The sequence below is a fragment of the Sinohyriopsis cumingii genome, chromosome 5 (assembly GCF_028554795.1).
Source record: "Sinohyriopsis cumingii isolate HCF-2022 chromosome 5, ASM2855479v2, whole genome shotgun sequence".
Lineage (NCBI taxonomy): Eukaryota > Metazoa > Mollusca > Bivalvia > Unionida > Unionidae > Sinohyriopsis > Sinohyriopsis cumingii.
The window spans coordinates 24,296,275-24,311,778 of record NC_142965.1 but is presented as its reverse complement, the minus strand read 5'-3'; the positions used below and the strand labels follow the sequence as shown (position 1 = coordinate 24,311,778).

The following is a 15,504-nucleotide window of genomic DNA, read 5'->3' as shown; positions in this document are numbered from 1 at the left end:
ATAGTGGGCATATGCATTAGGAAAATGTGTGAATATCATGGTGGGCCTATGCATTAGGAAAATATGAATATCATGCTGGGCATATGCATTAGGAAAACATGAATATCATGCTGGGCCTATGCATTAGGAAAATGTGTGAATATCATGCTGGGCCTATGCATTAGGAAAACATATAAATATCATGCTGGGCCTATGCATTAGGAAAATGTGTGAATATCATGGTGGGCCTATGCATTAGGAAAACATGAACATCATGCTGGGCCTATGCATTAGGAAAATGTGTGAATATCATGCTAGGCCTATGCATTAGGAAAATGTGTGAATATCATGATCGGCCTATGCATTAGGAAAACATGAATATCATGCTGGGCCTATGCATTAGGAAAATGTGTGAATATCATGCTGGGCCTATGCATTAGGAAAATGTGTGAATATCATGATGGGCCTATGCATTAGGAAAATGTGTGAATATCATGATGGGCCTATGTATTCCAAAAATGTGAAATATCTGGCTGGACCTAAACAAAATATTTGAATATTACAATAAGACTGAGATTTAGTCCACTGATGGAATTCAGATGTAATACACATCAAAGCCTTCAAAGTACTCACTGGCATCACTATTACCAACAATTTCCATCCATTCTTAATGTAAATGATCCCTTTTTTCTTCATGTATATTTCCAAGATCGGAATTTCCATATTTTCAAATATTTCATCACTAGATAATTCAGACTCAACAAGTCTTCCATTTTGAATATACTTAGGTAACTTCAAAATTTACATTTATAGATTGCTAAAATACCCTTTCTTGTCAAACTACCTTAAAGTCATAATGTAGCCTAATGGTAAGCAAATGATTCATCCTACAAATGATTATTTACTAGTGGGCTAACCCCAACATTAACCAATAAGAGAATAAATTGTCAAAACAGGACATATATGTGAGGCTGGAATACTGGTCCGCAAAATTGTGAAGGAGTTATTGTTCCTGGAAAGCTTTACAAGTCTGCAGTATGGAAAGGGTTAAGAGATGCAAGCAAGATAAGGACACAAGGTGTGCTTTGTATAAAGGAATCCTTGGTGTAAATATGTAAACAATTTTAACAAACTTTACAATTCTATTTACAATACACAATCAAATACAGTCCCTGAATGTCTAAAAAGGAAAGAAGAAAGCAGTGGCAAATATGGAGGATCTAACATGTGTTGATGATAACACTGAGCCACTTGACAGGGGTAAATATGGAGGATCTAACATGTGTTGATGATGACACTGAGCGACTTGACAGTGGCAGATGATGATAACAATGAGCCACTTGTCAGTGACAAATATGGAGGATCTAACATGTGTTGATGATAACATTGAGCAAGGACAGTGGCAAATATGGAAGATTTAACATGTGGTGATGATAACATTGAGCCACTTGACAGTGGCAAATATGGAGGATCTAGCAGGTGCTGATGATAACACTGAGCCACTTGACAGTGGCAAATATGGAGGATCTAGTATGTGTTGATGATAACATTGAGCCACTTGACAGTGGCAACTATCTAACATGTGCTGATGATCACAATGAGCCACCTGACAGTGGCAAATATGGAGGATCTAACATGTGTTGATGATAACATTGAGCCACTTCACATGGCAAATATCTAACATGTGTTGATGATAACATTGAGCCACTTGAAAGTGGCAAATATGGAGGGTCTAACATGTGCTGATGACGACACTGAGCCACTTGACAGTAGCAAATATCTAACATGTGTTGATAACATTGAGCAATTTGCCAGTGGCAAATATGGAGGATCTAACATGTGTTGATGATGACATTGAGCCACTTGACAGTGGCAAATATGGAGGATCAACATGTGTTAATAATAACAATGTGCCACTTAACGGTGGCAAATATGAAGGATCTAACATGTGTTGATAATAACAAAGAGTCAATTGTCAGTGGCAATTACAGATGATCTAACGTCTGTTGATAACATTGAGCCACTTCACAGTGGCAAATATGGAGGATCTAACATGTGTTGATGATAACAATGAGCCACTTGTCAGAGGCAAATATGGAGGATCTAACATGTGTTGATGATAACACTGAGCCACTTGACAGGGGTAAATATGGAGGATCTAACATGTGTTGATGATAACATTGAGCAAGGACAGTGGCAAATATGGAAGATCTAACATGTGGTGATGATAACATTGAGCCACTTGACAGTGGCAAATATCTAACATGTGTTGATGATAACAATGAGCCACCTGACAGTGGCAAATATGGAGGATCTAACGTGTTGATGATAACAATGAGCCACCTGACAGTGGCAAATATGGAGGATCTAACATGTGTTGATGATAACATTGAGCCACTTGACAGTGGCAAATATGGAGGATCTAACATGTGTTGATGATAACAATGAGCCACTTGACAGTGGCAAATATGGAGGATCTAACATGTGTTGATGACGACATTGAGCTACTTGACAGTAGCAAATATCTAACATGTGTTGATAACATTGAGCAACTTGCCAGTGGCAAATATGGAGGATCTAACATGTGTTGATGATGACATTGAGCCACTTGACTGGCAAATATGGAGGATCTAACATGTGTTGATAATAACAAAGAGCCAATTGTCAGTGGCAATTACAGATGATCTAACGTCTGTTGATGATAACATTGAGCCACTTCACAGTGGCAAATATGGAGGATCTAACATGTATTGTTGATAACAATGAGCCACTTGTCAGTGGCAAATATGGAGGATCTAACATGTGTTGATAATAACAATGAGCCACTTGACAGTTATCATTTATTTATAGATAACTAATTTACCAGTCTCATGCAGTAAAATAAATGTCAGATTTATTATTAAAAAAACAGTCCACTTCTACACAGATGAATGGAGAAAAGTATTTTTTATTCAAACTAATGACTGTTTAAAAATATGAGTGCAGCCTATCCTTTTTGTGTTGCAAATTTAGTACATAATCTGACCTCCTGATCATGAAATTTGGCAACATACATTTTTAGTAATTGAAGCTTGGTACTTAAGTATACCAACTTTGGCAACAACTGATTTTTTCAATACAGCTTCTGCTCTCAATTCTCTACAATGTTGTGGCTATGAGCGGTTTGCAATTTACAATATTTGGTGGAAAGTGGGCCAGGTCTGAGTGCATAAAGGTACTAGAAGCAATACATTTTCCTTACTTGACTTAACAGGCCCAAATTTCTTGGTGGTATGTGCTTTTTGATTCCAGGAAATTCAAGTATTCCACCTCTTGCCGTTATTCTTTTATGATGGCGTGCTATATTTTCATAATTCCAGATCATGGCCCCAACAAAGCTCAACCCACAAACCTGAAAAAGGGGAAAAGAAATCTGTTATATTAAAATCTTTACCAACTACTTAAAATTTTATGGAATGTGACAAATCCTTATTTTGAAACAAACAGACTCCTATCCTCAATCCAAGGAGATCCTTATTTAGAAACAAGAGGACTCCCATCCTCAATCAAAGGAGATCCTTATTTAGAAACAAACACTCCTATCCTCAATCCAAGGAGATCCTTATTTAGAAACAGACTCCCATCCTCAATCAAAGGAGATCCTTATTTAGAAACAAACAGACTCCTATCCTCAATCCAAGGAGATCCTTATTTAGAAACAAGAGGACTCCCATCCTCAATCAAAGGAGATCCTTATTTAGAAACAAACAGACTCCTATCCTCAATCCAAGGAGATCCTTATTTAGAAACAAACAGACTCATATCCTCAATCCATAAGAATCCTTCTGCAAGTCTTCTGTTTCCCCATGCCACAGCCATAAATGTAATTGATTAATTGTTCTCATATTTCTTGTGAAAGTTGGTGACAGTAAGCCATATTAAAATATATGTGTTTGATATATAATGACTTTAAAATAAACAGCACATTATATTCTTGCCTATTAATCTGAATGTTCAGGGTTTGCTCAAGTTTAAGCTGAATGACTAGAACAAAGTTACACATTAATTGAGAATGTCAGTCTAAAAATAGATACTACTCCTAATAACTTGGAGCAGACAGCATAAAGAGATAATTACCTATAAGCCAAATGTTTACATGCATATATTTTGAAACAGTGCAAGCATATATTACCATATATGACCGGTATTGATCAAATGGTTGTGACTAAATGATTGACTGTGACCATTATGGTTAGTACATTATCTAATTTTCATTGGTACAAAGTTTTGATTTAATTTTCAACCCCAAGTCAGCTGACTTATTCTTAGACAATTTAAACCAAGCATGCCCTCTACTAATGTACTAATGTCTGAAGATGTACTGCATCTGATACATACCAAGCATGTAAACTGTACGTGAGGAAAAAGGCTATTAAATTCACTATATTGTTGCACATTCTTGTTGCCTCTAATATGTTGTCTTGCAGACCTATAAAAATTTCGGAGTTGAGTCTGGAAAGTCCCATATCTTGGCAGTTCAAAATATTGAGCCTTTTTCCCCGTGCAATGATATAACATAGTCTGACCACAACTTCCTTTTCTTGTGAGGAATGCTGATAATGAAAATGACCTGTTAATTAAAGAAATGAGAATTAAGCCAGTACAAATTTCCCCACTTTTAACTCTTAAACCCATACCCCCCCAAGGGCACAGTCATCTACCAATCCTCATGAAACATTATATTAGGGATCATCATGTAGATTAAAACTTTTGCAATTTAAAAAATTCTTGCATCTGGCAATTTTTTGTGTCCAAAAAGTGGCTGCAAAGGATCAAATAGAAACAAAATATATGAATACAGGACCGCTCTGGTGGCCCAGTGGTTAGAGCGTCCACCTTGATGCGGGAGGTCATGGGTTCGATCCCCAGCCAAGTCATACCAGAGACTTAAAAAATGGTACTAACAGCTGCCTCGCCTGGCGTTCAGCATTAAGAGGTTAGTGTTAGGACTGATCGGCCTGGTGTCAGGATAATGTGACTGGGTGGAACATCATGCTACATGTCTGCGGCATGATGCCCCAGTGCTAGACATCACTATAAACTGCCACATTGCAGACATCGTAGCGATATGACTGGAAAATTGTTAAAGCTACGTTAAAAATCAAAATCACATCACATCACATATGAATACAGTAAACAATAGAACATAATGGATTGTCATGCATGACTGATCACCATCTGTCTGAAATAATGAGATCATGTCTGCACATTAGAAGATATAGTGATGAATAGTCATCTCCATTCATCTTTTCATATAGTGATGAATGGACGTTGTGTGTGTGTGATTTGGATTTTTAACGTAGCTTTAACAATTTTTCAGTCATATCACTATGATGTCTGCAGTGTAGCAGTTTATAGTGATGTCTAGGATGAGTGACCATATTTGGCATGAAGGTTTAGAAGGGTAATTGTATGAGTTATCATATTTGGTACGATGCTTCACTAGGGTAATCCCAGGTTCCTGCAATCTTTACAAAAATATAATTCCAAGACATTTCCAAAGCTTTTCCAAGACCTTTTCACAAATTTCAAGAGTACCTACTACATTTATGTACGACTTCTAATACTTACCTAACACATACATTTAACACAAAAACATATGTTACAGCCAGCTTTGGGTGTACCTCATCCTACTGGATAGGTCATTCTCTTTTGAGTGCCATGAATACAATGATTTTGAATGTTGGTACGATCCCTTGATGAAGTCTGACTAAGGGGATCCTACTCTAACAATTCCATTGTTGAAGTTAGGTAAGTTGTAAAACTTTTGTGTCAGTAAACAAAAATTTGATCGAATAATGCAAAATAACCAAATTCCATGACTTTTCAAAAAAAACTTTTCAAGGCCCTTGAAATGCTTTACTGTAATTGCAGTAAAATTTTTCCAGGATTTCCATGACAGCAGAACCCTGGTAATTGGTTGAGTGACCATATTTGGTATGAAATTCAACTAGGGTAATTGAATGAGTGATCATATTTGGTATGTTGCTTCACTCGGGTAATCGGATGAATGACCATATTTGGGATGCCTCATTTGGATAATCGGGTGACCATATTTAGTATGATGCTTCATTAGTGTAATGGGATGAGTGACCATATTTGGTATGATGCTTCATTTGGGTGATCGGGTGACCATATTTAGTATTATGCTTCATTAAGGTAATCGGATGAGTGATCATATTTGTTATAATGCTTCATTAGGGAAATCTGTAAGTGGCAATAGTGCAAATTTATAGTAACCATCAGGAAGGGTAGGCTAATGGTGTGTCCTTGGGCAAGGAACATTAGTTTGATTGCCATGATGATAAACAACCCACCTGTATTCTTGTGCTGTAAAACACCAAATAAAATTTAAATCTGCAATACAATTTTTAAACAAGCAATAATAGTTTATTGAGTGATAACAATAACATAATCAGCTCTAAACTGTTATTTCATATTATAATTCTACTACAACATAACTGGCAGTCAAGTAATTTAATCCCACTGTTACCATATCTGATATCCTGGTACTAACGAGCATTGTTGTGATGTTGTAGGGTTTAATGCCATTTTTCAGTAAGGGTAGGCTAACATGGTGTGTCCTTGGGCAAGTAACATTAGTTTGATTGCCATGACGATAAACAACCCACCTATGTTCTTGTGCTGTAAAACACTAAATAAAACCCACCTGTTAGCCAGTATAACTGGTGGAGGAAGAACCCTGAAAAACCCCGTGAAAAACCACGACCCACGAGAAGTTACTGGCAAGTCTTCTCATGTACCCATGTTAGCCGAGCCTGAGACTTGAACCCACACAGAGGTGAGATGTCAGTGATCTAGAACGGTGAGCACGTTAGACCACACGGCCACTCGAGGCCCCTTGTTGTGATTTAACTTGGCATGGTCATGTAGTGGGTCTGGTTGGTAGAATGACCATTGGCTTACTCCATATTTGATGAATAATAGAGATGTCGAATTATATCTCTCCTTTTGTAACTATCATTCAATCTAGTAAGATGATATACTTTGGTTTAAGATCAACAAAACTGATGATGACATTTAATTCTGAGTCTATGTTCCTACATTAGATTCAAGGTTTATACTAAAGATGAAATTGATATATTTCAGTCCTAAGTTACCATCTAGTGTACTTCAAGTAAATATGTTTTGGATGTTAGATTTTAATGCCAGAACTCATAACATCAATGACTATTTGAAAAAGATGAGTTCCTTCTCAAATACTTTGATTTTGGTCCAGACTGCATTGAGTTCTTTAATGATACTGAAAAAATTCCCAAGTATAAATTGCATCAGAAACACTAGATTAGGAAATCAAAGCCACTGTGAAAATATTGATAAACAAATGCTGAAACAATAATCTTAAATGAAATATGTTGTTATGAAGCAAGTAATGGTTATACAATTGTCCAAAATGTCTCTCTAGATTGAATATTCTGTTATTTCAAGTAATGCTCTGAAATATGACTACAATTTCTGCATGCAAGGAAAATAAGCAATTTTTAACTGTTGATAATAATGCATGATTACAAAAACTGAGATGTCAAGAAAATGAAAGGCTGATTTTAAGAAAAATATTAGATACCGGTAAACCAGAAGACTCTGAGGTAGCAAAGAATAAAGCGAGTGTGCTATTATTCATTTGGAAACAAATTTGCATAGTATTAACTACATGAGAATATTGTCACGTTCCTCCACGGCCATAGTGGTTCTGTGAAGCAGAACTCCGCGTAATTTTCACGTCATGCGGTGATTCTCCGATTATCCGTCTACAATGTCGCGACCGAAACAATCTCCAAGGGAACAAATAAATTGGGGTGGGTGGGTGCGTTTTCATTCCAATCCCGATATTTTTTAAGTTTTACTTTGCATGAATACAGTGAGAGAAATTCGTTCTTTTCTTTATATTTTTTGATTCGAATCCGAGCAAGAGTGGTTTTATCTACTATTTGGAGGTCGAAAATATTCTGATTAAAATCCCATGACCCCCACCCCTACCGCGTCCCCAAAATTGAGTCGGTACTGGGAAGAAAAGGCCTTTGCTACCAAACTGTCTGATAACTTTACCATTTAAACGCATTTGAAATTATTGTTAAAATATGGTCAATAGAGTACCTAGGCGTTAAAATTTGTCGTGTACATAACAGACCATAGGACAGCGCCATTTCGTTTTACTCAGTTATATTTAAAGCTGACTTGAGTTCATTGACGAACTCAACAGCGATTCAACTATATTTGAAATAAAAATGTATTCACTTAATTAGAAATATTTATTTTAAACGTTTTTATTCAATTATTTGTAAATTTTAAGAATAAATATTAATAAAGTTTATTTTGTGGTGATATACTGCTTTCGAACGTTTTCATATATCTTAAAGTATCAACTTCACGATGGCCGACACGTTGCCGTTGAAGGGAATCGATTTGAAAGTCCTACGTGATCGTTTAGCCTCATGGGACACAAAAATCGACCCTAAAGCTCCCCTAACATCCAGACAAAAAGATTTCTTTATTGATCTGACAAATCATGCGTCGGAAAGACCTTTTCCTGAAGAGGTATAAATGCTAACTGAGCGGCTTACACCAACCCACCTAGACGGTTTGCACCAGCACCGTTACTTGTTCAAGTTACTCGAGACAACGTGCATTATTTTTTAAGCTAGAATATGCATCATTAACACACGAGGAATATACCTTATAAATTTTGAGAGAGGTCTGGGATTTTATTTTTTAAGCTGAGATATGTTGTTTACTTTGCCTCCTGACAAGAGTAGTCCGAGTTTTCTCTGACCCTTGCCACCCCATTTTTTGATATTTGGACATTTATGTTGGGGTGTAGGGTCAGAGCGCATTCCCTATCAAAAAGTTGGAATTCGCCGACACCATTTGGTGTCGGCATGGGGTTGCCACCTTCTAGCTGACCCAGCACACTTTAACGACCTTCATCGAGATATACCTGCATGAAATCGATAGGAATATGATTTATTTTCTCAAAAATCGTGAGCATAGCATTCGTCATGTCTTTAATCCCCTGATACACGAGACGAAAGCACGTCGTTGCTAAAATTTGACCTGGATCTGGCCATTTGTATTCCTAGTCACATGACTACACAACTCTCGCAGCCGACATCTGAATGACAGCAGAGGTCATCAGTCACGTGATATCAACAACAAATCTTTTCTAGTGTTGCTGTAGGAAAACAAATCGAACATATAAATAAAAGTAATGTAATTTTTATAGAAAAATTTAAAAGCATAAACTTCCCAAAATATTTATTGTGAAAACAACGACGAAAATCTGTAAATGTTGCATAAATTTTGAAGAAAACCAGATTCACTATGAAGAGCACGTGTCAATGTGATAGTCACGTGACACCGACAAAAACATCGCTGACACGTGTTGGGTACTTCTTGAAAACGGTTTTCTCCACCCTGCTGCGATACCGACAGGTTTCTGTTCGTTGCTCTCAGAATAAATATGTTGAGAATTAAGTGTGCATTATATTTATTGACAAATATTAAGTGACTTCTATATAATATGTCCAAATTCTATGTACAACAACTTGGGAAATTTGTTTATTTCGATATCACGTGACAACATGACCTCTGATGTCATTGACATGTAGGTTCCGAGATTTGTATAGTCATGTGACTCGGAATGCAAATGACCAGATCCAGGTCAAATTTCAGCAACGACGTACTTACGACTAGTCTGTCAGCGGATTAAAAACATGACGACTGCTATGCTCACGATTTTTGAGAAAATAAATCATATTCCTATCAATTTCATGCAGGTATATCTCGATGAAAGGTCGTTAAAGTGTGCTGGGTCGGCTAGAAAGCAGCTACCCCATGCTGACACCAAATGGTGTCGGCGAATTCCAACTTTTCAATAGGGAATGCGCTCTGACCCTACACCCCAACATAAATGTCCAAATATCAAAAAATGGGGTGGCAAGGGTCAGAGGAAACTCGGACTAGACAAGAGGTGCGTAACTCAAACTATAATAGTCCTCCATGTAAGACCTGACGCTGATATTGATGTTGTGGGCGTCACCTAAACAAAATCAACATGTGCTTTGTCTTACATGTAGGACTAAACTCAAAAAGTTACATGGGACATAAATTCATAATCTATCTGATTGGAACTAAGCAAACAGTGTCACGAAACTTTTGTGTCTATAATAAAAGCAAAATTTTATATGGCGCAGTCTTTGGGATCAAAAACCGAAATACAAAACTATTTACATATTTTAGTATATATATATATATATATATATATGTACCTCAATATTATGATTTGTAATTGTAGCGTAGTTGTAGTATATATATATATATATATATATATATATACCTCAATATTATGATTTGTAATTGTAGCGTGTGGCAACAAGGGATGCAACTTTTTCCATCCCAAAAAATGAACCAGCCTCACTTTCATGTCCACGCAGACTGGCCTTTCAGGGCAGTTCCATTATGCCATTTCTTAAGTTTACTTTCATTTATTATTTAAAACTAACATCCAATATAAATTCTTGATACAATAAATTTGTAGTGCAGTCACACTAAGTTCCCAAAACATGCTGGAATTTAGGATTACGATTCTTTTGAAAATTTCATAAACTTGAATTCCATGGTAGTAGCTTCTGCACTGGTCTAATATTATCATAATTTTGAAGTGCAATCAATAAACAATATAAACCTTAAAGGATTTTAAGTGTAATGGCCATAAAGTGTTTGAACTTCGTTTGATTTTAATTGAGGGGTCGTTTACCTGCAAACCAGAAGTTGATATTTTAAAGATGGCGACCGCCTAAGAATTTTTTTGTTTTGGACACTGACTTTAAAAGTTTCTGCATCTGATGCTTCTGAATGACATTTGATTGGTTGATTATTCCATGGCGAAGGAAAGGTTAAACAGTCTAAATTCTTTTCAGTAAGGTCTGTTAATAATTACTCCCTTTTCTGCTGATTTTTAGGGTGTCGGGTCAGAGAGGACTGATACTGAAAAGGCCCGGGTTAAAAAGGCCTGGTCCAGAGAGGCCGGTAATAGGTCAGAAAGGACCATCACCAATAAAGACCGTTATAAAAGATTCACTAATAATAATAATAACAATTATAATTATTATAATTATAGTTATTATTATTATTAATATTATTATTACAATTTAAAAAATTCTTCATCCTTGTTTTTAAATAAGCTTTTAATCATTTTTCTAATAATAGGTAATCTGATTATAATAAGCAGTGAAAACAAAACACATTTTCTCCATTTTAAACTGTTCTCAATAGTTTGATTAAATAATGCAACTGATTCTTATTACCAGTTAACATGATAACCAGTGTCTGCTGTGTTTGTGTGAGAGAGAGAGAGAGAGAGATTTGTATAAAATACTTGGTAGATGTCATTTACTTATTTGTTATCCATAACTACAAAAGACAAAATAAGCTATGAATCACAAGTGAAAAATTAAAGTTTGTTTCGTTTGTATAAGGATTCTACTCTCTTTTCTTTTTTCTGCTCTTAACCAACACTTCTCTTGATAGCCTTATCTTTCTTTGCTAATTTTTTTTGATGGTTCTATAAGACTTTTTCTCTTTGTAACTTGACTTTGATGTCATTCTGTTTCAGATTTGTCATCTCTTATCAGGATCCATTTTCTCGTCTACTGTGTCTTCAGTATCAATTAAATCTTTTAGATACAGATTTTCTCTACTTCTGAAAAGTGACTTGTACTGAACCATCGTAATTTGAATGTATGTTGTGCATTGTCTGTTCTTCTTTCTGTACTTCCCTGATTAAAAATTTCATGAAGAGTTCATTATTCAACTTCTACTTGTTTTGGTTCTTCTCGCATTTTGCTAAATGACATTCTTTTTGACACTCATTTTCTTGCTTTAAAATATCCTCTGTGTTTGGACTTAACGACCCATCACTAAAAAATATTTTAGGCAGCTTGTTCTTCTCCTTTGACTTTCAAGATTCTTACTTCTGCTTAACAACCCTTGTATCCATCAAGTCCATCTTTAATGGTTTTAGTCAGTTCATTGTTTGGTTTCCTTTGAGTATTCATAGATATTTTACAATAAAAAGTAAGGAGTTGTTATTTATTATTATTTATTTTGATTAGTATACATGATAATTAGTAATGGATACAGAAATGGGTCTTTTTGGACTGGACCTTTTAAGTACAAGTCCGTTTTGGCCATGGACCTTTTTCATAGAGGTGAAGAAAAAAATAAAGCGGTTCCCTCCCACACCTCTCCCAGCTCCACCATCTCACATGTTACCTTCCAGATTGCAGCTAAAACCATGCATCCATTCACAAGTACTGGTCAAAATTAAGCACGTCTCAGACTGAATCAGTGAGTAAATGACCTATACTTTTGTAACCATTATACTTGTAAGAAATGCTAGGTATACACTACCATAGATAGAGTTCTGTATAAAGTACTGTGTTCACCTTTTAACTTAGGTAGAGTACTGTATAAAGTACTGTGTAGATCTTTTATCCTAGGTAGAGTACTATATAAAGCACTGTGTTCACCTTTTAACTTAGGTAGAGTTCTGTATAAAGTACTGTGTAGATCTTTTATCCTAGGTAGAGTATTATATAAAGCACTGTGTACACCTTTTATCCTAGGTAGAGTACTATATAAAGCACTGTGTACAACTTTTATCCTAGGTAGAGTACTGTATAAAGTACTGTGTAGATCTTTTATCCTAGGTAGAGTATTATATAAAGCACTGTGTACACCTTTTATCCTAGGTAGAGTACTATATAAAGCACTGTGTACAACTTTTATCCTAGGTAGAGTACTGTATAAAGTACTGTGTACACCTTTTAACTTTAAAATTTAGATTCAGATGGTAAATTTTGTGAATAATATTCACAATTTGTTTGCAGATTAATATATTCTGTGACACTAGTTTAAACAGTATTTGCCAAGTATGACAGTGAATTTAAGTCCTTTTGTTGCCCATAATCCATATTTCAGACAAATCGTAGCAATATCAAACCTTGTATCCAATAACTTTCCTGTGGTATTTCTAATCATTTCATCCTTGATTGACCAGCATGGAAAAATTAACCTAATTTGACTTTGTTTTTGACATGAGGTGTGAACATTCCGCACTTGCTCTGTTGTTTAAATTGTTTGGTTTTTAAAATGCAGGGGAAGGCCCTTAGTCGTTTCAAAAGAAACGTTTCTTCTGACTTTTGATGTGTGGGTATATTTAAATTAAAAAGAGTATTTAGCAAAGTTGGTAGCTGTCACATTTGCTGAACAGTATTTTTGGATTGGAAAAAATGCCTTACTTATGTATCCCACTGTAAATGGACAAAGAACCATTTACAGGTTTTATTGAATATTGCATTTCTAGTTCAGTGACATGCTATGACTGAAATGACAACTTTTGTCGGATAAGAGGGAGACAAACACAGTGTAAAAGAGAAAAACACTCTAAAAGGTTTCAACATCTTGAACACCATTTCCTTGCTCTTTTCATGCATTGTTAAGTGCTAACACTGACTTTTGAAACAGTGGAAGTTCAAATATTTTGTCATTGTTTGACTACATAAAAGTATCTAGAAAATCAATTTTTGGTCCAAATTTAAAAAGAAAAAATAGAATTCTGTAAACAGTTAAATAATATTTATGAATATGCCAAATTTGGTTTTGATGTCTCTGCAAATATAAAAACGGTGGTTATAGAACCACTTTTTGACACAAAAATAATTGTTAACAGGACTAAGCCGATGTTGTTAGAAAAAAAATCATACAAAATACAATTGCAGACATAGTTTCATAAAATAAACTTTTATGTGCTTCATTGTGATAGCAATTACATGTGTGTAAATTTTGATTGATTTATATTTCAAATTAAACAAATCATTGGTTCACTTAGTGATTGTTTTAATAATAAAATATGGTTCTGCCAGGTTCTTTCTCCACCAGTTATACTGAACGTCATGTATAGTCTATCATGTGCTGAAAAATGACATTAAACCCAACAATAACAAAACCAACATAAAAAGCAAAAGACTGATTCAAGTGATTTTGATACAAATGATTTACTTGTTATCAATTTCTAGCACAGTTCATATAATAAATGTTGTATTTGATTTGACTTGATTGGATATGATAAGTGGCAAATCAGACAACTTAAAATATAAAAAACATTGATTAAATGGTATTTGCTTTGCTTTGTTTTGGGTATTTTCACAAATGTCCGAAAACAACTTTGATCTTACAGCACTTCTTGAATCCCACAACACAGCATTGTCTCCGATGTTTTTGAACTACATAATAGTATTTTAAAGCTAAATCTTCAATAAAGTGGTATTTTCCAGACACAGCGATGTCTGCCACCATTATTTCCCCATGACATGTTCACTTACAGTTAAACCGACTTCTTCAAGAAAATAATGTACATGCAGCAGTTAAAATATTCATTTTACCAATTTTATTCTTAAAATACAAATTGTTATTTACATAAGTTTGTATGTCTTTATCATCAAAGGATAACTTGCGGAAATCAGGCAGTGATAGTTGCTAACTTGGGAAAGTGTTAATTTTCAATCAGCTACCAAAATTCATGCCAGGATGTGCAAGAGTTTGTTTGTTACAGCTTTTGATGACTTGGTGCCTACATTTCGTTTTTAGCTTGAATATAACACTGGAACTGACCTGGGCTACAAGACGAGGGAGCATCTCGTAATTATGGTTGCTGTAAAAGGATCACAGGGTGAAATTGTTTTGACTTTTCTAACAAAAGAAGGCAAAGTTTACCTTTTTAGGGAACTTAGTCACCCACAACGCCCGGTAGTGTGACACCTGTGAATGCATTTTTAATAACGTGAAAAACCTTGAAAAGAGATGAATCAGTGGGAAAAGTTCTCTTTACAATGACTGGTATGTAGAATAATTTTGCATCCCTATAATCATACCATATTCAACAACTGGTCAAATGGCTATGGGAGTGGGTTTGCTAAGAATATTTTTTTTAATTTATCAAAATCAGTATTATTAAAAACTAGAGTAAGTATACAGAATAATATTGGCTAACACTTTTGGTACATTATACTACACTTTCATTCTGTATATATATAATACAATTCACCTTTTTATCCTAACCATCGAGTTAAGTATGACAGAATGACTTCATTGCATGAATTCAGCTATAAATAGAAAAATGTAAATAATTCATACAAAAATCACCTTAATCAAATGTTATTGTTTTTTTATCATTTTATTAAAACACATGTTAATCAAAATACATTCTCCTTTGTGAGTGTTATGTAAGTTGTGAGTATTTCGGCTTTTGAGCGTATTTCAGTGTTTCTAGCACCTCTTACATTGATCCATTGCATTAAATCGTTTAGAACTCTTACCTTTTTCTCATGATAATCCCAATTCATAACAAGTGGACCTCCAGAATGGATTATGTCTTTATACAATTGTTCTCTGCCACCAGTCATGTCA

The 15,504-nt window shown here is 35.1% G+C and overlaps 2 protein-coding genes across 4 annotated transcripts in view; one reads left to right on the top strand and one right to left on the bottom strand.

Annotated features, from left to right (window-relative positions):
• Positions 1-8,208, bottom strand: part of LOC149798797 (presenilin-associated rhomboid-like protein, mitochondrial) — a 29,878-nt gene extending 21,670 nt beyond the window's left edge. For both annotated transcript variants that reach the window (XR_016421029.1, XM_089957687.1), the window contains exons 1-3: positions 8,134-8,208; positions 4,357-4,588; positions 3,221-3,370 (exon numbers count right to left, since the gene is read on the bottom strand). Coding sequence is in view for 1 of the 2 variants with exons in the window: in XM_089957687.1 (XP_089813813.1) it covers positions 3,221-3,370; positions 4,357-4,588; positions 8,134-8,183 (432 nt within the window). In the remaining variant the exon portion in view is untranslated. The remainder of the gene's footprint in view (positions 1-3,220; positions 3,371-4,356; positions 4,589-8,133) is intronic.
• A 200-nt stretch (positions 8,209-8,408) lies between these two features.
• The window catches only part of LOC149798796 (conserved oligomeric Golgi complex subunit 3-like), a 122,699-nt gene continuing 115,603 nt past the window's right edge, over positions 8,409-15,504 (top strand). For both annotated transcript variants that reach the window (XM_089957685.1, XM_089957684.1), the window contains exon 1: positions 8,409-8,574. In XM_089957685.1, the coding sequence (XP_089813811.1) occupies positions 8,410-8,574 (165 nt within the window). In that variant the 5' untranslated portion in view covers position 8,409. The remainder of the gene's footprint in view (positions 8,575-15,504) is intronic.